Source organism: Phascolarctos cinereus, unplaced genomic scaffold (assembly GCF_003287225.1).
Source record: "Phascolarctos cinereus isolate Bilbo 61053 unplaced genomic scaffold, phaCin_HiC Scaffold_2;HRSCAF=192, whole genome shotgun sequence".
Lineage (NCBI taxonomy): Eukaryota > Metazoa > Chordata > Mammalia > Diprotodontia > Phascolarctidae > Phascolarctos > Phascolarctos cinereus.
The window spans coordinates 201,688,723-201,711,411 of NW_027555625.1; the positions used below are offsets into that span (position 1 = coordinate 201,688,723).

The 22,689-nt window shown below is 37.3% G+C and overlaps 1 protein-coding gene across 2 annotated transcripts in view; it reads left to right on the forward strand.

Moving 5' to 3' along the window:
- Positions 1 to 2,144: 2,144 nt before the first annotated feature.
- The window catches only part of TAF1B (TATA-box binding protein associated factor, RNA polymerase I subunit B), an 88,569-nt gene continuing 68,024 nt past the window's right edge, over positions 2,145 to 22,689 (forward strand). The window contains exons 1-6 of one of the 2 annotated variants that reach the window (XM_020992676.2): positions 2,145 to 2,252; positions 3,964 to 4,062; positions 9,192 to 9,282; positions 12,864 to 12,961; positions 14,200 to 14,295; positions 19,924 to 20,074. In XM_020992676.2, coding sequence (XP_020848335.1) covers positions 2,235 to 2,252; positions 3,964 to 4,062; positions 9,192 to 9,282; positions 12,864 to 12,961; positions 14,200 to 14,295; positions 19,924 to 20,074 — 553 coding nt within the window. In that variant the 5' untranslated portion in view covers positions 2,145 to 2,234. Of the gene's footprint in view, positions 2,253 to 3,963; positions 4,063 to 9,191; positions 9,283 to 12,001; positions 12,229 to 12,863; positions 12,962 to 14,199; positions 14,296 to 19,923; positions 20,075 to 22,689 lie in introns of those variants that run through there. The other variant, XM_078149766.1, reaches the window with a different exon arrangement.

The window sequence follows — 22,689 nt, forward strand, 5'->3', positions numbered from 1 at the left end:
GGCTTTCATCTCTCCCTGTCTCTCCCTCCTCCTGTCTCTTCCTCTCTCTCTCTCTCTCATTTTACTTGGTGATCTTATCAGATTTCATAGATTCAATTATCATCTCTATGTAGATGATTCTCAGATCTATTTATCCACCCCTAATATCTCTCCTGACCTCAATAGTCTCACATTTCCAACTGCCTATGTGGACATCCAAACTGGATGTCCTATAGATAAAATACATTCAACATATAAAAAAGCTGAACTTATTATTTTTCTCCCCTAAACTCTCCCCTCTTCCTAACTATCCTCCCAGTCACACAACCTAGATGCCACCTTCAACTCCTCACTCTGTCTCTCATTCTGCCTCTCACCTGCCCCTCTCATTCAATCTGTTACCAAATCCTGTCTACAGTCATAACATGTCTCGTATTAACACTGTTTTTTCTTCTGACAGTGCTGCTATCCTGGTGAAGGCCCTCCTGCTGAAAATTTCACCTCATTACAATCCAGCCTCCACTCAGCTATCAAAGTGATCTTCCTAAAGCACAGGTCTGATCAAGTCACCGCCCTCCCTGCTTAAACCCCTCCATTCAACAGACTTCCCATTACCTCTAGGATCAAATATAAAAACCTGTTTGGCTTTTAAAGCCCTTCAAAAACTGTCTCTTCCTACATATCTAGTCTTACACCTCATTCCCCTCCATATGCTCTGTGATTAAATGACCCTGTCTCCTTGCTATTCCTAAGTGTGCCCTACAGTCCATCTCCCGGCATTCTTACTGGCTGACCTCAAGGTCTAGAACTCTCTACCTCCTCACCTTCACCTCCTTATTGGCTTCCCTGGATTCCTTTAAGTCTCAGCTGTGGTTGTGGTCTATCCTTCATTCTGGAAGAGGACCATGACATCAGGAAGATGATGCCATGACTTGCAATTGAATTGGATTTGAGGGAGGGAGGGCTGTGCAAAGTCACCAGGCTCACTTTCTCCTCCAGAGACATCTGGGTCCAGTTGCCAGATATAGTTCAAGACAACTGGAGACAGCCCAGGATGCAGTGGGAGAGAGTTCTCACTTTGACTGAGGCAACAGCCATTCAGTGATTAGGCCTGTTTAAGAAGTCAGTCAAGGGATGGCCCCTTTAATAAAATAATAATAATAATAATAATAATATAATAATAATAATAATAATAATAATGATTTTTAAAAAACGGTGAAGTGAAGACCCTCAGAAGTATTAGCTAAAGTCTCACTGCAAGAAACCTTTCCAGATTCCCCCAAGTGTACTAGTGCCTTCCCTTTGGGATTTTCTCCAATTTATCCTGTATATATTTTCCCACTATTATCTTCCCATAGACTGTGAGCTCCTTGAGAGCAGGAACTATTTTTTTGCCCTTCTTTGATCTCCAGTGTTTGGCACAGCAAGCGTTTGAAAATTTTTGCTGACTTGATTTGACTTGACTTGCCCTGGGTTACACAGCTAGTTAAAACATCTGAGGCAAAATTACAACTCTGGTCTTCCTTTTTCCAAATCCAGCCCTTTATATGTACACGTTTCGCCCAACAGAATGGAAGCTTGTTGTGGACAAAGGTGTTTTGGTTTTGTCTCTGTATCTCCAACACCTACCACAGCTGGCTCTCCATAAGTACTTGTAGAATTGAGTTGAGTGCCTATTAAATTGCATCTGATTAGATTCGATCAGTCAACTAGCATCTATGCCCCATCACTGTACTAAGGATACCAAAAAAAGGGCAAAAGATAGTCCCCGCCCCCAAACTTACAGTTTAATGGGAGAGAAAACAGGCAGACAATTAGGTACAAAAGAAGCAATAGACAGTATAATCTGGGGGTAGCCTCAGAAGGAAGGCACCAACATCCTGACCGCTCACGTCTGTTGCCAGGCAGATGATTTGGAAACTTAAAGCTCTGCAAAAACGCCAGCGGCTGTAACCGAGCTGCTGCTGCTGCTGCTGCTGCTGCTGCTGCTGCTGCTGCTGCTGCTGCTGCTGCTGCGCTGCTGCTGCTGCTGCTGCTGCTGCTGCTGCTGCTGCTGCTGCTGCTGCCCCATTCCCAAGCGCTCCTCTCCCGGCTGCGATAACAGGGACGCATAGGAACGCAACTATACCGGAACCAGAGGTTCCTGCAGTTGGTTTCCGGCCGGCGCTATTCTCACTCGTGCCTCTGAGAACTTCCGTGAATCTCACCCTGCGGAAACTTGGCTTCTCTGAGTAACGGGAGTCGTCGGTTCCGCGATGGAGTTTGAGGAGGCGGTGAGGACTCGGGTCGGGCTGGGATGGAGATGGAGGGAGAGACGGGGCCTCGTCAAGCCCCCCAGGAGAGTGCAGGGACCAGTCAGTGCACTGAGGGCCTCGAGGCGGGGCTGGGAGGTGCTGACTCGGGGGAAGAATTGCGGAGGGCTCGGGCACTTTTTATGTGGTGCATGGAGTGTTCAGCGTACACTCGGTACTCCCGTGAATGAGGGGTTTGTGTGTGTGTGTGTGTGTGTGTGTGTGTGTGTGTGTGTGTTTGTGTCTGTGTACATATTTGAAGAGCTATCTACCGTTATGTGGTGTCGGGGTGTGTGTATACGTGCGCGTGTGTGCGTGTGTGTGTATTTAAAGAGGTACGGTCCGTTGCTGCAAGTGTTAGAGGTAAGTGTGTACACAAGTTCAACAAACTTTTTTTTTCCTTTTCTTTTTGGTGAGGTAATTGGGGTTAAGTGACTTGCTCAGGGTCACACAGCTGGTAAGTGTGAAGTATCTGAGGTCGGATTTGAACTCAGGTCCTCTTGACTCCAAGGCCAGAGCGCTAGGCACTGCTCCACCTAGCTGCCCCTCGGCAAACATTTTTTTAAGCACCTAAGGAGTTCAAAACTCCGCTGATCTCTGGAGGAGGGGGATGGTGGAGGGGAGGGGAGATAAAGACACTGGGTGAGACAGAGACCCTTCCCTAAATAGCTTACATTCTGCTGGAAGAAAATAACTTTAGGTAGATAAGTAAGTCGGGTTGGAATTGAGAGGAGTTGAGGAGTGTGTGTGTGTGTGTGTGTGTGTGTGTGTGTGTGTGTGTGTGTGTGTGTTGTCTCTTTTTGTATCCTCATCAGTTAGCACAGTGCCTGGCACATAGTAGACACTTAATAAGTGTTTATTGATTGATTAATTTTGTTATTGTAAAAGCTTTCCAACTTTGTGTAATTGGAATTACCTATTTTTTTTCTTTTTTTGATCACCTCTATCCTTTAGTTGAGAATTTTTCTCCCAGCCAAAATTGTAAAAGGTGCCTATTATTCTCTTCTGACTTTTTAAATGGTGTAACCTTTAATCAGGTTACGTATACATTTTGAGCTTATTGTGGTATAAGATGTTTATATCTAATTTTCTGTCAGACTTTTCCCAGCATTCTTGTAATAGTTTTCTTCAGTAATTCCATTATCAGGATCATGTTAGTCACCTGAAAGAGAAGACTGCAGCTTTCCAAATCATCTGTCCAATACTTGATAATTTCACAGTCTCACAGAATTTGAGAGTACAAGGGACCCTAACAGCCATCCAGTCCAACCCACACATGAAAGGAATCTGGGCTATGATATACCAAAAAGTGTTCCAGCCTCTGCCTGAAGAGCTCCCAAGTGGGGGAAACACTACTTATGAAGGGGCAACTCATCTCACTTTTTATGTATAGGTCTAATTTTTTAGGAAGTTTTTCCTGACATCTCTAGAATGAACCTCTTTAGCATCTGAATTTTCATGCCTCACTCTAGATTTACAGTGGCATCTCTTAGGACAGTACCCTGAAGATAATCTTCCCAAATCTGCTAACCTCTCAGTCCCCCTTTCTTTGTCAGGCCTCTAACTCACATCCTCCTACCTAGCTACACACTCTCTGAATAGCTAACTGAATATACAGTAATAAAAAATGCACTATCTAGATGTATATTTGAGTTAAATATATTGAATGCATATTTTTCCTCTTCTCTTACAGAGAGACTTTAATGAACGATGTACACAGTGTGCTGCTGTTTCCTGGGGAATTACTGATGAAGGAACATATTTTTGTACATCTTGCCTCAATGTTACAGAAGTGAGTATTAGATATTTTAGGAAATAAGTTTGCTTACATTTAAAAATTTCTGTCATGAATGTAAAATGCTGAAATATAGTTTGCAAAGTTTTATAGTTGAACATCCAAATTTATTTGTTTATATCTTCTTCAGTCATGTCACTCGAAAATATATCTTCGCAAAAATTTAGACTTAGGATGCTGTCTTTATATTAATTCTGCCAGATGTTTGAAATGGTTCTGCTTAACTACTAAACATTAGGCTTCAAGGAAGAAATTATCTTAGCTTCCTTCAAGGAAGAGACTTTAAATCTCCTAACCTGATTTGTGATTTGATGTTGTTTTGGTCAAAGACCTATGATTTTATTGTTGTGGGGGAATAGCTGTTGTGGAAGTTCCCTGCACTGAAGCAGATCAGCAAATCATCTGTAATATATATTGATAGCAAGTTTGCCTGAGTCAGTGAAAGATTACATGACCATGGGATCATACAGCTAGTTTTTCAAAGTATAGACTTGAACCTAGGCCTTCATGACTTGAAAGCTGGCCCTCTATCCATGGTGCCACACTGCTTTTGTACATAGCACATACTTAATAAATGTTTATTTTAGTATTCTTGGAATTAATCTCTGGGGGAAAAAAAGACATTTTGTACTTTAGGATTATTTAACTCTTGTTATTAATATTGTTAAAGGTTTTAAGTGTTACTCTAGATTGCTCCCTGCATGCATAGCTGAATTTGCTGTAGTAGTGAAAAAGACTCCCAAAATACTGGGTAGAATCTATAAGAATATTGGAAACAAAATATAAGCAGATCCCAACATGTGTAACCATTAGGAAACTGATGTCCTAATCGCGTGGCCAAATGTCTACATGAACTCCCCTTCCCTCCTTACTGCCTCCTTCAAACAAGCATTTATTAAGTGTTTAATATGTGTTAGTACTGTCCTAGGTTCTGGGATAGAAATTAGACAGCCCATGTCTTCAAATAGCTTATATTCTATTGGGAAGAAACAATGTGTGTGTGTGTGTGTGTGTGTGTGTGTGTGTGTATGTATGTAATAATAATTATACTTTTTTGGGTGGGGATGTAAATCAGGAATAAGGAAAGGCTGTGTATAGAAACAACTTGAGTTTAAACTTCAAGGAAAGTAGGACTTCTAAGACATAAAGGAGATGATTGTGATCTTTGAGGAGGACAAGAAAGCCACTTTGGCTGGCTCATAGAATGTAGGAAGGGGAGCAATGTATAATAAGTCTGGAGAGGTAGTTTGGAGCCAGGTTGTGAAGGACTTTTAAGTGCCCAACAAAGGAGTTTGATCCTTTTCAGTATTAAGGAGTCACTGGAGTTTATTGAGTTAGGAAGTGACATGGTCAGAATGGTTCTTTAGAAGTAACTCTTTGGCAACTTTATGGAAGATTGATTGGAGAGGGGAGAGACTTGGATCAGGTAGACTAATTAGGAGGCTTTTGTAGTAGTCAGGGTAAGAGGTAAAATGAATGCTGTGCTCCTCTTGGGATTGCCTAGCTGTAGGGTGCTGAGCTGCTCTGTGCTCTGTGCTTCCTGGTAACTGATATGGCCCATCTTCTGCTGTACCTAATTGCTTTCTTTGGCTCATGCCTATCTGGGGTTGTTTCCACTTCAGCTCTCTGTAGGGCTCTTGCAGTATTTTTGTGAAATCCTGGCCTACATGGAGGAGCTTAAAGCTGCTTCTCTTTGGCTTTCTTTATCATTGTCTTTTTTGGTGTATTTTTATAACTTTTCTGAGGTATTTATTTGTTTTTAGATTTTTTAAAATTATGATTTAAACCCTAAAAGAAGTGCATTTTCGTAAAGTAGCAGATCACAAAAAGAATTTTATATAAGGCCCTGAATCTTCATTTTATAATGCTTGCTTTTTGAAAAAAAAAACCCATATAATAAATTCTACATAGTACTTTTCAGAACTACCCTTTTTGTCTTTGTTTTTTTCTGTTCTGTGCATTTTAAAACATGTTATAATGGGTCTCTCATTTTTTCATGACTACTACTAACTGCCTTACCTCCCCAGCAACTGCGAAAAAGAAAGATAAAAGACAACTCTGTAATAAAATAAGCATAGTTAAGCAAAATGAAGCCATACTCTAGCGACGTCCAGAAATTAATGTCTCAGGATCTTATGTTCATAGTAACATGTTTCATCATAGATCCTCTGGAGTCATGTTTGGTCATTGTGTTGGTCGGAGATAAATCTTTTGAATTATTTTTCTTTTCAATATTGTTATTTAATAAATTGTTTTCTTGGTTCTACTTCATTTTTCATCAGCTCGCATTGCCCAATATTCTCTGAAATCATCTCTTTTGTCATTTTTTATAGCTCAGTATATTCCATTACATTCATATACCACAGTTTGTTCAGCTGTTCCCTAACTATCTTAAGAGGCAATTTAAGGCACATCTTTAGTTTCTATATGTTTTCTTTTCTTTTTTCTTTCCCTCATAATATTCCTCCTTCAGGATCAGGAGGGTGTTTACTTGTGACTATTCCTTTCTAGCATTATGCTCCTCTCCGATATATATCCTTTCTCATGTTATGCTCCTTACTAACCATTTGCTCCCCCGCTTCTTTCCTTGTTGAGCATAATGTATTTCTCCATCAAACTCTGTGTGTGTGTGTGGGGGGGTGTACATACGTACCACCCTTCTTTGTCTGTTTCAGATGAGGAGAGGTTCATCTGATGCCTACTACTGCTCTTCTTCCGTGTTTATATACTCTTTTTGTCCTGCACCTGATTTTGAGAAATAATGAATTCTACCCCCTTTTTCCTCTTTTCTACACTACCTTTTCTTTCCCTCTTAAAATCCTCTGAACAGCATTCCCAGAACTTGAGAGTGCCTAGAACCTCTTGTTTTTTCTTCTTCCCCCATTAGACTGTTAGTACTATGTCATCTTATAGCTTTCTTTTAATTATTCAGATTTACTTTTCCAGGTTTTTCTCTTGTGTTTCTATTTCAAAGCTCCTACTCAGCTTTGACTTTTTCATCAAAAATGCTTGAAAATCCTCTCTTCTTTAAAGGTCTGTGTTTTCTCTCCTGTTGGATTATACCCTCTTTTGCAGGGTAAGTAATTCTTGGTTGGAATCTTACAATTGTGTTCTGTGGTCTCCTCTTGGTTTTAGTAGAACCATTCAGGCCTTGTGTGGTCCTGATTGTAGTTACTTGGTACTTAGACTTCTTCTTTATGGATCTTCACAGTATTTTTTTCTTTGATATAGGAGCTCTGATTTTTGGTTATGATTTTCTTGGGACTCCTCCTTTTAGGGTTCCTTTCAGGAGATAATCATTGGATTATTTCTGTCTTTACTTTGCCTTCTGAGTCTACTAGATCTGGACAATTTTCATTTATAATTTCTTAAGATGTTAGTATCTAGGCATTTTTAATTATGTGGCACCAGTGATTCTTAAATTCTCTCTCTTTGACCTGTTACAAAGAAAGGTCAGTTGTTTTTTATATCAGATATCTTAATCTATTTTTTAGTCTCTTGGTTTGGTCCTAATATTTTTTGCTGTCTTGTGGAGTCATTGATTTCTATTTGGTCTATTATGATTTTCAGAGTTTCTGTTTCTTAGATGAGATTTACTACTTTCTCTTTTAAGCTACTTACACTCTTTTAAATTCTTTCTTCAGGGCTTTCATTTTGCTGTTTAGTTCTTGCCAATTTTTTTCTAGTTTATTCATGTAGTCTTTGTGAAGTATCCATCTTTTTTATCCATTTAAGACTTCTCACTGTTTGCAATTCATTAGATTTGCAATGGTTTTTGTTACTAGTTGGCATCTATTAAATAAAATACTTGTTCAGCTGGATCAGATTGTTATGCAAAGGTCAGGCTCTACTCCCTGCTTATTTTTGGGTAGAGTAGTAGGCCTTTTTTGGTTTCATTCTGGACCCTCTGGGTTCTTGTGCTGTCTTGAGTTAACCCCTCCCTCCAGTGGATCTTTGAGTTTCTGAGCACTGGATCTTCAGGGCCATCTGTGGTATCTCAGGACAGGTGACCTCAGAGCTCCTGGGCCTAAGTTGTCTTGGTCTGAGCTGTGAGTCACTATGCTGAGCAGCACTTTACTGATCTCTCCAGGGCTTCCAAAGTTCCTGCCCTAGGGGCTTTTGAACACTCTGGGGCATTCCCTGGGGATTCCTCTGGTCTTGCTGCCTTTGGATGCAGAGCCTTGTAGGCTACATGTATTCCACCTTGAGTCATGTTGAAGCTTATTTTGCTTGAGAGCCTCCTTTCCTATTATACTTTAGATTCTGGTTGACTTTTTGTGCAATTCTGTTGTGGAAGCTGTCAGTTACTGTATTTTCCCGTTGGATTTCTTTATCTTTCAAGGTTTTGCTGGAATAGTGGCAGCTGGTTGATCTGCGTCCTATTTAAGCAGCTATGTAGCAGGAACTGCTTCTGGGGTGGATATGAGACATCTGGGTGTCCTAATACTCCACCATCTTTCCATATTCTTCAGCTGAATTTGCAAGAGCAAATCCTCTCTCAGCCTGTGGAACTCTGCAACTGACAAAAACTCCCACGTTAGACCATACCCCTCATTAGCCATTGTTTTAATTATTTATTAGTTTACTCTTTAAATTTCTCCTGCAAACACCCAGTTTATTTGATGATGAAAGCTAGTATGAATTTTGACTCCCCACTAGAGGAAGTCGTTCCCTCGGTCCTAGGAGGTATTATCCTAGGAACATTTTTATCATCCCTATCAAGTTCCCCAATCATTCATCACACTAACCCCACACTTTGGGGTTTTCTTATCCCTCTGAACTCCCTATATACTCCAAAAAACATGTTAGCTAAAGGAAACCATGGTCTGCCTGATTACCCAGGCTACTGTTCTTTCATAACAATCTTCTGACACTTAAAAAAAATGAATTTAATTACAAAGCCATTGTAAATCAACCTTTGCTGGCTCCAACAAGTATCGAGCTAGTCCTAACCCAGGCCTGTCTAGAAATTCAGCCTCTCTATCCAAGTTGCCTTTTGTTTGGGTAATATAGAGCCAGGGTGAAATGTAAAAGTCCTAATGAGCAGTCCTACAAACTCCTATATGTTCTGATGAGGTTAAGTATCAGTTTCTATCTTTATAATGGTCTGTATCTGCTTTTCTCAGAGGTGTAAGGAGGTTGAAAGTATTGTGGACTTTACACCTAACACAAAGATCCAAGCCATCAGTAGAGGACTTAAAAAAAAAAGGAAACTTGGTATGTATACTCTTGATATACTCATCAGCACTCTTTTTAAACATATATATTATCATCTTTTTAGTTTTCATTTAGAGGTATATGGATTGTGAGGACTAGCACCTCTGGTGTGAGGGCTTATAGACCCCTTTTCGGAGCTGCTTATCTACCTTAGGTGTTCACCTCATTTACCAAACTCTCACATGTGGCTACAAGAAGCTGTAGCATTTGCAGCAGCCACACCCTGGCAGATGGATTAAACCAGGGTTAAATCAGGTTAAGGGTAATAGGCCTCAGATCCATCAGTGAGTTAGGGGGATGTCCGCCCTAAGCACGTGAAGACTTCCCCCGGCAGAATGGGCATATGAGAACAGTTTGTTCCAACTGCCATGAAGGTGGTCCAAGCAGGCACTGTGGAGCACTTAGAGCTTGGTCAGACGTCAAAGATACCAAAGTTTATCTGCTGCATGCTGGGCCATCTTTAGTTGTCTTTACTTTTTGTCTTGCCACTGGACTTCTGATGACTCTGGAAGAGAGAGAGAGAGAGAGAACTGTGCAACTCTACCTCACTTAAATCCAATTCATGTGCAAGTCAAGAGATTGGCTTGGATATCCTTGGTCCTTTTCACTTAACTACATTTCTAGGACAATGGTTTAAATACCAGATTTCTTTCTACAATTTCATTAGTATGAAGAACCCCCTAGGTGAAAAAACTTCCTTCTTGGCAACATGTAGTCTTTAAAAAGTTGCTTAGAGGGCTGAGAGGTTAAGTTACTTGCCCCCTAGTCACATAACTAATATGTATTCAGATGTGGAAATTGAACTGAGATCTTCCTGGCTCTGAGGCTCTCTCTATCCACTATATCATATTGAATTTGTATAATATTTTAAGGTTTGCAAAGTGCTTTACAGATATCTCATTTTATCTTCACAATAACCCTAGAAGATAGGTGCTAGTGTTTTCTTCATTTTATTTATTTTTTTTTTTTGGGCTAGGCAATGGGGTTAAGTGACTTGCCTAGGGTCAAACAGCTAGTAAGTGTTATGTGTTTGAGGCCAGATTTGAACTCAGGTCTTCCTAAATCCAGGGCCAGTACTCTATCCACTGCACCACCTAGCTGCCCATTATCTTCATTTTATAAATGAGAAAATTGAGGTAGACAAACATGAAGTGACTTGCCCAGGGGTATACGCTAGTAAGTATCTGAGGCTGGATTTGAATTCAGGTCTTCCTGACTCCAGGGCCAGTGCTGCCTTTAGTTTTTATATCACAATCATTTCTGCACATACTTCCCTCATAATATCATCAACCCAAAAAAAATTAAGCAAAAACAGCCAACACAAAAACAGTGTCTGACAGTGTAATTTGCATTATTCCCTTATAATCACCTGGTTTCTTTGCTTAGAAGAGAGAGGTAAATTTCATTGTGTTCTCTGAGACAGTTTTGTCTTTTCAGTTATTCAGTTCATTTACATCATTGTAGTTATTGTTGAATGCTCTACTTCTTTTCATTTATGTCATTATAGTTGTTGTTGTGTGTTGTGCTTCTAGTTTTTATTTTACTGTGTCACTTCCTACAAGTCCTTCCACTTTTTGTTGAATTCCTTATTTCTGTCCTGTCTTACTACTGCACAGTAATATGTAATTACACTTGTATACTCCAGTTTGTGTATTCATTCTCCACATTCAGCATCCACTTTATTTCTAGTTCTTGGTTACCGCAAAAAGAGCTGTTATGAATATTTTGATATGTATTCTATAAGAAAGAATTTTTTTAAACAATGCTGTCTGAAAAATAAATGAGCTCCTTCATAAGGTTAGTGAGTTAACCATTACTGGTATTGTTCTGTCAGAGAGTCGATGACTACTTGTCAGGAATATTCTAGAGGGGATACGTACATTGGGTAGAGAAAGAATTAAACAGTATCTATGCTATCTCTATGCATTTGGATATAACAGAATATATGTATATGTATTTTATTTTATGTAAATAGAGTAGTAATTATGGCTATGTTAAAATTTCATTAATTTGTATGTTATAAATTATTCATAATGCAAAGTAATACTCTAAATCTGAGATTTTAGAGAGATACATACAATATTTAGAACAAACTCTTAAGGTAATATAACATGAGTGTTGAACATGGGAGTCAAGAAGACCTAGGCTCAGATTTTGCATCTGACACTTAAGCTTTGTGTTCCAAGTAACTTAATCTTTCTGAGCTTCAGTCTCCTCATTTGTAAAACGGAAATAATAATGCCTAAATAATGTATTTCACAGAGTTGTTAGGAGGCTTAAATTAAGTAATGTATTTTAAGTACTTTGCAAACTTTAAAATGTTCTATAAATGTCAGTTATTATCCAAGAAACACCTATACTAATCTAAGTTATTCATATCTGCTCATTTGAGCAGGTGAACTAATGAGCATCTACCAGATGACAGTTTTATTAGTCAAACTAAGAATCCATGTGTTCACACTTAAGTGTGATAAATAACATTGCTTTTTTAAAAGTTCATTAACTCAGTTCAGCAAATATTTATTAAAAATATGTATTATGTGTAGTCCTTTACCCCAGTTAGTCTGTTAGTGAATTTTTAATGGTATGTTTTTAAGCTTCATCATCCACACTGTGAAATTAATGAATACATGTTTTTTCTGCTAAAGACCTTCTCTCGTGATTCCTGTTATGGACATAACCCTTAATTCTCAAAGGTTATGCCACTGGATCATAATCTGTGGTAGTTTTATCAAACTGAAGGGTTTCAAGTGATGGACCCAAGTCTTTTGCCTGAGAACTAACCTGGTTAAATTCTGAGTCTGATTACCAGGTTTGCCACAGATGGATCACTTTTTCAGCTTCAGAAATTCTCTAAGACCATTTACTAAGTTATGAGAAGGGTTGCAATCTGCATTGGAGAGAAGGTGAAATTAAGATCCAGAGTATCAGTGCTAATAAAAAGAGGTAATACTCACCTATAGTATGCCACTTGCATTTGATATCATCTTTCCTTGGCTTTTTCCCAGCATCTGATTACTGTTTTCATAAGACTAGACTTCTATATCCTTAACTCTTGGCTCCCTTTTATATTCCTTCACATTCATCTGCTCTTGACATTATTCACACTGTCTTCTAGTTCAGCAGATAAGTGTAGAAACAGGGGTTGGGTGCTTTATATTCAACTTTTAGATGGCAGTCATCCATTAGAAAGTATGAATTTTTCATTAACTTTAGTTTTATGCAGAAAATGAAATTCTTTTCTCTGGTGTATTTCATATTAGAATACAAAAAAATTACAGACCACTTTTAAGAAAAATATTTTCCTCTCGACAGTGTTAAAGTGATCATTATAAAACTGATTTTTAAAGGTAAATCACTGTTTTGTATATATACTTGATAGAGAGGAAACAAATGTTGACTTGAAAAAATGTAATGTGGAAAGAATAAGACCTACATTATGAGGTATAAAGGAAATAGATTTGAAAAGAGTGAATCACAGTTTTTAATTGTACTGTAATATTGGTAGAACTGCTTCTTTGTCAAATGTTAACCATTAAGTTAAGAGTACAACTAATTGAAATATGCTCTTTGTCATATAGAGAAAGGCTGGGAGTGGTATGTCTGTGAAGGTTTTCAGTATGTACTTTATCAGCAAGCTGAGGCTCTGCTATCCCTAGGAGTGTGCCCCAAATTAAAGGTAAGTGCAATAGAATGCATATGATAACTTTACATTTTGTTGTTTCTAGCACAATAGTATTCAGAGTGGAACTAAAGATCTAGGACTACTGTAGTAGTCTATTAAACTATACTTTTTCCCTGGAGTGATATATATAGCAGTGATATATAAAAGTTTCACTTTTACTTAATTTTCATATTCTCTAATTTTTAGTATTTAGAGTAGTTAAATTAATTTCTTTGTAGTTGTCTTTCACTCAACAGATATTTGTCATTAATAGTAAATCTACATGCCTTGCATTGCTTAGTGCTATGGGCCAACAAGGAGTCTACAGTATTAGTGAGAGAACAAGTACACATGAAATGATAGTAAGATGATATATAATTAGGTATTTAAAAAGTGATTGCAAAAGGAATTAAGAAAGATCCATATGGGCTTAAGTGGTCAAAGAAAACTGTAGAGGTACTTGCCAAAAACAAACCAGTCTTTGATAAGGATAAACAAGGAGAAATTTCAGCAAAAAATGTCTTGAACTTTGGTTGAGTAGATAGATAGTAGTCTATTCTTTGAATACATTTTATGGAAGTAAAATTTTAAAGGACATTTATTTAAATCTTTGAACTACTAGAAACCTCCCTACATATAATAATAATGACTGGATCACAACAGAAGAAAAAGTTTAGACAGAAGAGCTAATTACCTTTAGTTATCATAAACATAGTTTTTCTCTACTGTAATAACTGTGTAGTAGAAGATTATTTTGCATAGTTGCTGTGCATTTTCATTCTGACTTGCAGTAATGCAAAATATCATTCTATCCTGGTCAATACATTTCATTACAGCCAGGATGACTCTGAAAGTATTTTCTTTATTTATAATTGACATGGGGACATACCTCTAGGTAAAATCAATTAATAATATCCTGTAGTATAGAGAGAGTGCTGAACTTGGAGTCTAGTTAGACCTGGCTTCAGATCTTGCCTCAGATATTAGCTGTGTGGATCTGAGCAAGTTACTTAGCTTTCTGAGTCTCAGTTTCATCATCTTTAAAATGAAGGATTTGGACTCAATAACCTTTATAGTTTCCTTCCAGCTGTAAATCAATGATCTTATAATTATTGAGTAATTAATATGTGCCTAGTACTGTTAATAACTTTTTTGGAAAAACAAAACAGAGTATCACATAAGAATATGATATTGTTGTATTGTGGACATAAAAGCATATCTGTCATAAATTGAGCTATTTTTTTTCTCGTTAGGATGAAGTATTACATAATTTTTGGAAGCGTTACCTTCAGAAGAGCAAGCAGGCATATTGCAGGAAGCCAGTATATTCCAATGATAATAAATCTGCAGTAAGTTTCAAGTTCATAAAATAACTAGTTAGTTAATTAACTAAGTAAGAAGTTAAAAGGTTGAAGGAAACACAGACAAGCAGGACAACTTTAAAAGCAATATGTTGAATTTACCTTGTACTTTTTTTCATTGAATTTATTTTTTATTTCCACCCCTGGGATTAAAAAGAAATATAAAACCCTTCTAACACATAATTGTGGTCAAGTAAAACAAATTGCTACATTGGCCATGTCCAAAAATGTGTATCTTCTCCCTGTTATAAAGTGGTTAGCATTTTTCGTTGTCTGCCCTCTGCAATCATAATTGATCATTACAGCAGTCAGAGTTGTTAAGTCCCGAAAAGAGTGAATCATTAATTTCTTGAGGTCCCATGTATTCAAATTCATACCATTTGAAGTTATAATTGTGTAAAACATGGTAATTGGTTCTAGCCCAGTGGAAATATGCAGTGCAAATTTGGAATAATGTGATTACTTCAGGGGATTCATTTTTCATACTAATTGGGACCCAGTTGTATGTTCAGTTGATGTTCACTTCATTTCACTCCATACCCAGCTATCTTATGACTCACTTGACCTCAGCCCCATGACCTCATTTTGGCAGTAATTCTGCCCCTATGGCTGCTTCCTCCAATTAGTGAATTCTTTCCCAGAACCTCTGTTTGACAAAGTATCCTAACTAGCTATGCTCACTTCAGGTCTCACTCAGCCCATAAGTCGTTGGACTATTTTTCCACTTACCTCTTCTGCTCCATCTTAGAGGTTGAATACAAGCTCCTTGATGGTTAGGCCTGTGTTTTTGTTTGTGTTTGTGTTTCTAGCACTTAGCACAGTGCCTGGCCTAGAGTAAGAATTTAACAAATTCTACTTTCTACCTGTCTTGTCTGTCTGTCCATCCATCCATCCTGAAACTGTTCTCTTTCTTCATAGCTTACAGTAGTACTATTCCATTAATTAATATACCATAATCTGTTCAACCCTCCCCCAGTTGATGGATACCCTCTTAGTTTCCAGTTCTTTGCCACTGCAAAAAAGAGCTGCTATTAAATATTTTTGCACATACAGTACCTTTTCCTGTTTCTGTGATCTCTCTGGTGTATAGGCCTAGTAGTGGTATCACTTAATCAAGGGGCTTGTAGTTAGTAACTTTTTGGTCATAGGTCCAAGTTGCTTTCCAGAATGCTTGGACCGGTTCTGACTTCCACCAGCAGTACATATATGTGCCTATTTTCCCGAAACCCTTCTTGTAGCATTTGTCATTTTTTTGAGGGCGGTGGTCAGCTTTGCCAATCTGATAGGTGGAATTTCAGAGTTAGTTTAACTTTCATTTTTCTAATAGTTATTTGAACATTTTTTCATATGTCTATAGATTATTTAGGCTTCTTTCCTTAAAAATTGCATCATCATATCTTTTGACTTGGGGGAATGCCTCTTTATTTTTACGCCTTGAATCAGTTCCTTTTCTACCTTGGAAATGAGACATTTATCAGACAGCCTTGCTGCAAAGATTTTCCTAACAATTAACTGTTTCTTTTCTAATCATAGCTTCATTGGATTTGTTTGTGTAAAATTAATTTTATGTAATCAGATTGTTAATTTATCATCTTTGATCTACTCTGTCACTTATTTGTGAACTCTTTCCCTATCCATAGATTTGAAAGGTAATATTTTGCCTGGTTCTAATTTGTCTATATCTGGCTTTTTATATCTGGGTTGTGTATCTATCCATTTAGGACTTATTTTGGTTTATGTAATGTCATGTATTTATCTAAGCCTAATTTCTGCAGGACTGCTTTCTTAAATAGTGAATCCTTACCCCAGTAGCTGGGATCTTTCAATTTATCAAACACTAGCTAGTGGGTTCATTTACTTCTATATATTGTATACTCAGTCTGTTTTGTACACAGTCCAGTGATGAACTTTCTATTTTTTTAAGCCAGTACCAAATAGTTTGGGATTTGATACTGTTCCACCTTTTTCATTATTACTCTTGAGATTCCTGACATTTTTGATCCTCCAAATGAATTTCATTGTTTTTTTTTCCAGCACTATAAAGTAATCCTTTGGCAGTTTGATTGGTCTAGCAATAAATTAGTTTAAATAGCAGTATCATTTTTATTATATTGGCTCAACCTACCCATGAGCAATTAATGTTTCTCTAATTATTTGTCTGTTTTTATCTTTGTAAGCAGGGATTTATAATTTTATTGCTATAGTTGTTATATATATCCTGGTAGGTAGATTCCCAAGTATTTTATACATTCTATAATTCTTTTTTTTTTGTTCTATTTTGTTTTGTTTTTAGGCAGTTGGGGTTAAGTGACTTGCCCAGGGTCACACAGCTAGTAAGTGTCAAATGTTTGGTCTAAGGCCAGATTTGAACTCAGGTCCTCCTGACTTCAGGGCTGGTGCTCTATCCACTATAATTCTTTTAAATGGAATTTTTCTTCTTATCTCTTATTACTGAGTTTCATTGGTAACATGTAGAAATACTTATGACATATATAGATTTATTTTATAGCTTGCCATTTCACTGAAAGTCTTGTTTCAGTTTATTTTTAGTTGATTTTCTAGGCTTCCTTAAGCCTTTATATCATCTATAAAAAGTGATAATTTTGTTTCTTTTTTGACTATGCTTGTTCTCTCAGTTTCATTTTCTTGTCTTGTTGCTATAACTAGCATTTCTAGCACTATCAAATAAAAGTAGTGGCAGTGGACATCCTTACTTTATCTTGGATCTTATTGGAAAAGACTCTGTTATATCTCTTTTACATATAATGCTGGCTGCTCTTAATATCAGATTTAGAGAATCCATCCTAAATACTCAGATGGACTATTTGTGCCCAACCTGTGGTAGAACATTCCGAGCTATTGGTCTGATCAGCCACACTAGGATACGCTGAACTTGACTCTAGCATAGTGATGTCGTTTTGGTCCTCTTTGAGAACAAAAGACAACCAATAATGCTGGCTGCTCTTAATATCATATAAATTCTGTTTACCATGTGAAGGAAAGATTTGTTTATTCTTGTATTTTTAGTGTTTGAGCAGAAGTAGATGTATTTTGCCAAAAGCTTTTCCTATGTCAGTTGATGTAATCATATTATTTAAAAATTTTTGTTATAATATGGTCATTTATTTTTATAGTTTTCCTATTATTAAACCAACCCTGCATTTTTTATATAAAGCCAACCTAATGATAGTGTATAATCTTTTTGATATGTTACTGTAGCATCTTTGCTAATGTTTTATTTGTAATTTTTTGCTTCATGTTCATTAGGGATGTTAGTCTGTAGTTTTCAACTGATACTTGGAGGTCTGGCAATGAGAGGGGAATTCAAAGGTGTTGGAGACTATCTTGTGAAAATAACCAAGTCCGATGGAATTCATGTTTTGTGTCAAGGTTTCAATATCTCTGTCCAGGGCATTATCATCTATAGAGCAGCCTACTTTGGGAGCTATACTGTAGCCAAAGGTTGGCTCCTAGATCACAAGAACATGCATGTTTTAAGTTGAATAATTATACAGTCAGTGACTGCTATTGCAGATGTGGTTGGTCTCCTCTTATCCCTCTGATATAGTAAAGCAGTGAATGATGATGTGATGATGTAGTCTGTAGGGAACAAAGGAACTGATGTCACTTACACTAGGATAATTGATTGCTGGGGGAAAGACTGCTAAAGACAAAGGTGGAAAAGCATTTTTCAGGAGTACCTAGTCCTGTTTTTTTTTTTAAAAGCAGTGTTTGATCTTTTGTGCTTGTCCTATATGATGAATTGAAGAAAATAGAATCTAAGTATATCCTATCTAAAAGTGGAAACAGTAAATATAAATTATGTAGGATACTTAACCATACTTAACATTTTGAACCATTAACCTGCAAGAAATAACTGTTGTCTTTAACCAGGCCAGATCATGTTTATAGAGAATCCAGGTAAAGCCTTTAGAAAAGGAGACTCATTTGTTGTGATCCGTTATTCGTATGATGGAATTGATGATTCATGATAATGATTTTATTGGTTTTGTGAAAGTAACAGTTGCTGTGGGTCCAAGGATTTAGATCAGCATAGACCATCTAGTTTAAATATTTTTGTATAGGATCATAAATTTATGTTTAAGTATTTATTTAAAACAAATAAGAAATATATCTACAATTTATATTTAAATATGTGAGTGTATATGTATGTATATGCATATGTGTGTGTGTCTGTCACAGACAGACAGACAGACACATACTATTTTGTGCAGCCCAATATTTTTGGCAGTCATGATCTGTGTTGATCATTCTGCCATAAAACAGTATGCAGAACAGCCTAAAAATAAGTACAGGGTTGTTTTTTAGGGGGAAGAATGTTGGGTGCCGAGGAGAAACTACTAACAGGATCTGCCTGAAGTTAGTTGCCTGTGGCTTCTTTGTATATTCTAGAGATACTGTTGGACTAAGGGAAAAGAAATTCTCTACTTTGTAAATCAAATTGCCTCTCTTCTAATCCATCCTCTACATAGTTACTAAAATGATTTTCCTAATTCTTAGCTCTGACCATGTTCCATTCCCACTCAATAAATTTCAGTAGCCTCTAGTTGCCTCTGAGGTCAAATATAAATTATTATTTGGCATTTAAAGCTCTTCGCAACCTGGCCCCTTCCAACTTTTCTAGTCTTCTTACATATTACTTCTCTGGTTCCCTACACAAAATGCTCCATTTTTATGCCTTTGCATTTCCTGTCTCCCACATCTGTATTGCTCTCCCTCCTTAACTCTGCCTTTTAGAATTCAGGCAGCTATTTGTCAAAATGGATAGAGCACTAGGCCTGGAGTCAGGAAGATTTGAGTTCAAATCTGACCTCAGACACTTCCTAGTTGGATGACCCTAGCTAAGTCACTTAACTAACCTCTGTCTTCCTCATTTTTCTTAACTGTAAAACAGGGATCATAGTAGCATCAATCTCCCAGGGTTGTTGTAAAGATCAAGTGAGATAACATTTGTAAAATGCATAGCTCAGTACCTGGCACATAATAGGTCCTTAATAAATCTTGTTCCCCTCTCCCCACCCTGCCTTCCTTTAAGAATCAGGCAAGTGTCACCTTCTGTGAGAGGTCTTTTCTGGTGTCCAGCTTTTAGGGTCTTTTCTTCTGAGGTTACCTTCCATCTATTTTTTATGTATGTATATGTCTTGTATTTATATATATACATTATCTTCCTCATTAGGAAGAAAGCCAGAACTGTTTTTAAATTTTTCTTTGTATCCCCAGTTTAGTACAGTACCTGGCATATAGGTACTTAATTATTGATACATTGAGTTGAAAATCATTTGAATACCTTCAAGCTTGCTTAATGGCAATAGTACTATAGGGACTTAGAATGCTTGTTCATAATGATCTGTACACAGTAGGCACTCAATAATATTTGCCATCTTAATGAATATTAATGAATAGTCATGTTCTCTGTCCTCAAGGAATTAATGATCCTTGTTATCTTTAGTTTGAAAAGAACATATGGTGGTTGTGTTGCCAAATGAATATGTTTTGTGCTTTTGTGCAAAAGACATGAATCATTTAAAGTTTATAGAAGTTGTGTTCTTCACTGTTTTCTAGGCAGTAATTTTTTTTTTTTGATTTTGAAAATAGGCATCTGACAGCTGTCTGAGTCTTTCAGGCTTGGATAGTGAGCCTGAGCTGCTTAGTATTCGTAGCTGCCCTTCCTCAGAAGGTGAAGCAGGATCTCAGTCTGATGTCAGCAGTGGACTGATTCTTCCCAACATCAAAACTATACAATGTGGTAAGTGAACATTCAAACCATATAGAATCATAGGATTTTAGAACTGGAAGGGACCAATGAGGTCATCTTGTCCAGCCCCTCAATTTTGTATATCAGGTATCTGAGGTCTAAGTAGGTTTCTTGCCCAAGGTCGCATGGCAAAACTTAGATTCCTAATTCTCATCCCAGTATTCACCCTACTGTACCACAATATTTTGTAACTGCTACATTACTTATTTGTTTTAAAATGGTATATGTTGGCAGAGAATATGTGATATGACTTGGGAATGAAGAAGAACCATAACACTACAAATGGTATTCTTAATTCTCATGGAGATTTTAGCACATCAAAACAGGTACAGAGTCTTAGGAGCTATGCTAAAGAAGCAAAACAGTTTTGGTGTCTTAAGAACCATAATAACTGAGTGGCCCGGGATAGAGCCCTGGGCCTGGAGTTAGGAAGACCTGAATTCAAATACAGTCTTAGCCACTTACTATGTCATTCTAGCTTAACCTCAGCTGTAAAATGGGGCCTTCCTTCCAGCCTGGTTGTGAAGGTGAATGAAAATAATATTTGTAAATAGCTTAGCACAGTGCCTGGTGCACAATAGATACTTAATAAAAGCTTATTCCCTCTCCTTCTCCCATAGGAGATCAACTGAGGCCAAGAAGTAGATCTGTGCACACCTTTATAGACTAAATTACTCTGTTGAGTAATTCACTTCAATTCAACAAATATTTCTTTTTTTTTTCTGATGGAAATCAGTTTTTTTCCACTTAATAGCATTTTATTTTTTCCAATTACATGTAAAAATAGTTTTCAACATTCATTTTTATAAGATTTTGAGTTCTAAATTTTTTTTCCCCCTCCCCTCACCCTTCCCCAAGATCAAAGGATATGCACAGTTTTATAGCCTTTTGGGCATAGTTCCAGATTTGCTCTCCAGAATGATTGCATCAGCTCACAACTCCACCAACAATGCATTAGTGTTCCAATTATTCCACATCTTCTCCAACATTTATCATTTTCCTTTTTTGTCACATTAACCAGCCTGATAGGTGTGAGATAGTACCTGAGTTGTTTTAATTTGCATTTCTTGAATCAATAGTTATTTAGAGCATTTTTTTCATATGACTATAGATAGCTTTAATTTCTTCATCTGAAAATTGCCTGTTCATATTCTTTGACCATCTGTCAATTGGGGAATGATTTGGATTCTTATAAATTTGACTCAGTTCTTGAAATATTTTAGAAATGAAGTCTTTATCAGAGACGCTGGCTGTAAAAATTACGACATGTATTTCATAAAGCACCTGCCTTGTGATGGGCACTGGGATATGAAGCTGCCCTTTTGCTCAGGCTTGTAAGGGATGTAGCAGTAAATACAATTAAATTTTAGGAGAGGGAACACTAAGAATGGGGAAATAAATAAAGTTTTTGAATAGGAGCTGGCAAATGATTGGGATCCTTGAAGAAAGTTAGTGGTATTATGAAAGAAGTAGAACATTCTAGGTCTCTTTATTATTCCCAGACGGAGAGCATTCTAAGAAAGGAGTCAACCCCTTGTGCATACTTACTGAGATCAAAGATGGAATGTCAGGTTTGAGAGATAGGTTGTTGAACAATATGGCAGATTATTGCAATAGCCTTTTAATTGTCCTGTATGCTTCAGGTCCCTCTTCTCTCTCTAATCCATCTTCCTCACAGCTGCTAAAGTAATTTTCCTAAAGCCCAGGTATGACCCTGTTGTTCTCCTGATTAGTAAACTCCAGTTGTTTCAGGGAGTAAATTCCCTGTTACCTCTAGAATCAAACAGACTCCTCTCTTGGGCATTTAAAGCCTTTCACAATTTAGCTTCAGCCTATTTTTCAGATTTAAGATGCAGTATTCACTTCCATACACTAAATGTTCCAGCTAAACAGACCTTCTTGCTGTTATTCCTCACACATGTTTCTATGCCTTTTCACGGGTTGGACCTATCCCTGAATTGTGCTCCTTCCTGATCTTCATGTTTGAAAATATTTAGTTACCTTCAAAGATCTTTCCTAATCCTTCCAGGTAATAGTGCCTCCCCCTAAGAATTTATTGTTCAGCCGTTCAATTGTGTTTGACTCTATATGATCCCAAAAGTCCGTGGGTTTTCTTGGCAAAGATACTGGAGTGTTTTGCCATTTCTTTCTCCAGTGTGTCCACATTTTATAGATGAGGAACTGAGGCAAATAGGGATTAAGTGACTTGCCAAGGATCACACAGCTAGTAAGTGTCTGAGGCTGAATTTGAACTTAGATCTTCCTGACTCCAGACCCTGTGCTCTATGCATGGCACCACCTAAGCTGCCCCTAAGAATTACCTCATATTAATTTTATATATACTTTTATTTGTATCTATGTCTCCTGTGATAAAATGTAGGCTGGTACTTTATTTTATTTTATATTATGTTTTTTGGTCCAGACCAGTGATTTCACTGGTAATGAGGATTATTGGTAAAGAAATTCCTTTTACTAATGCTGATTGGCATTTACTCTGCAACATATATTAAGAGTTGCCTTGGGTACCAAGAAGTTAAATGACTTACCCAAGATAACACAGCCTCTGTGTCAGAGATAGGACTTGAACCCAGGCCTTCTTGACACCA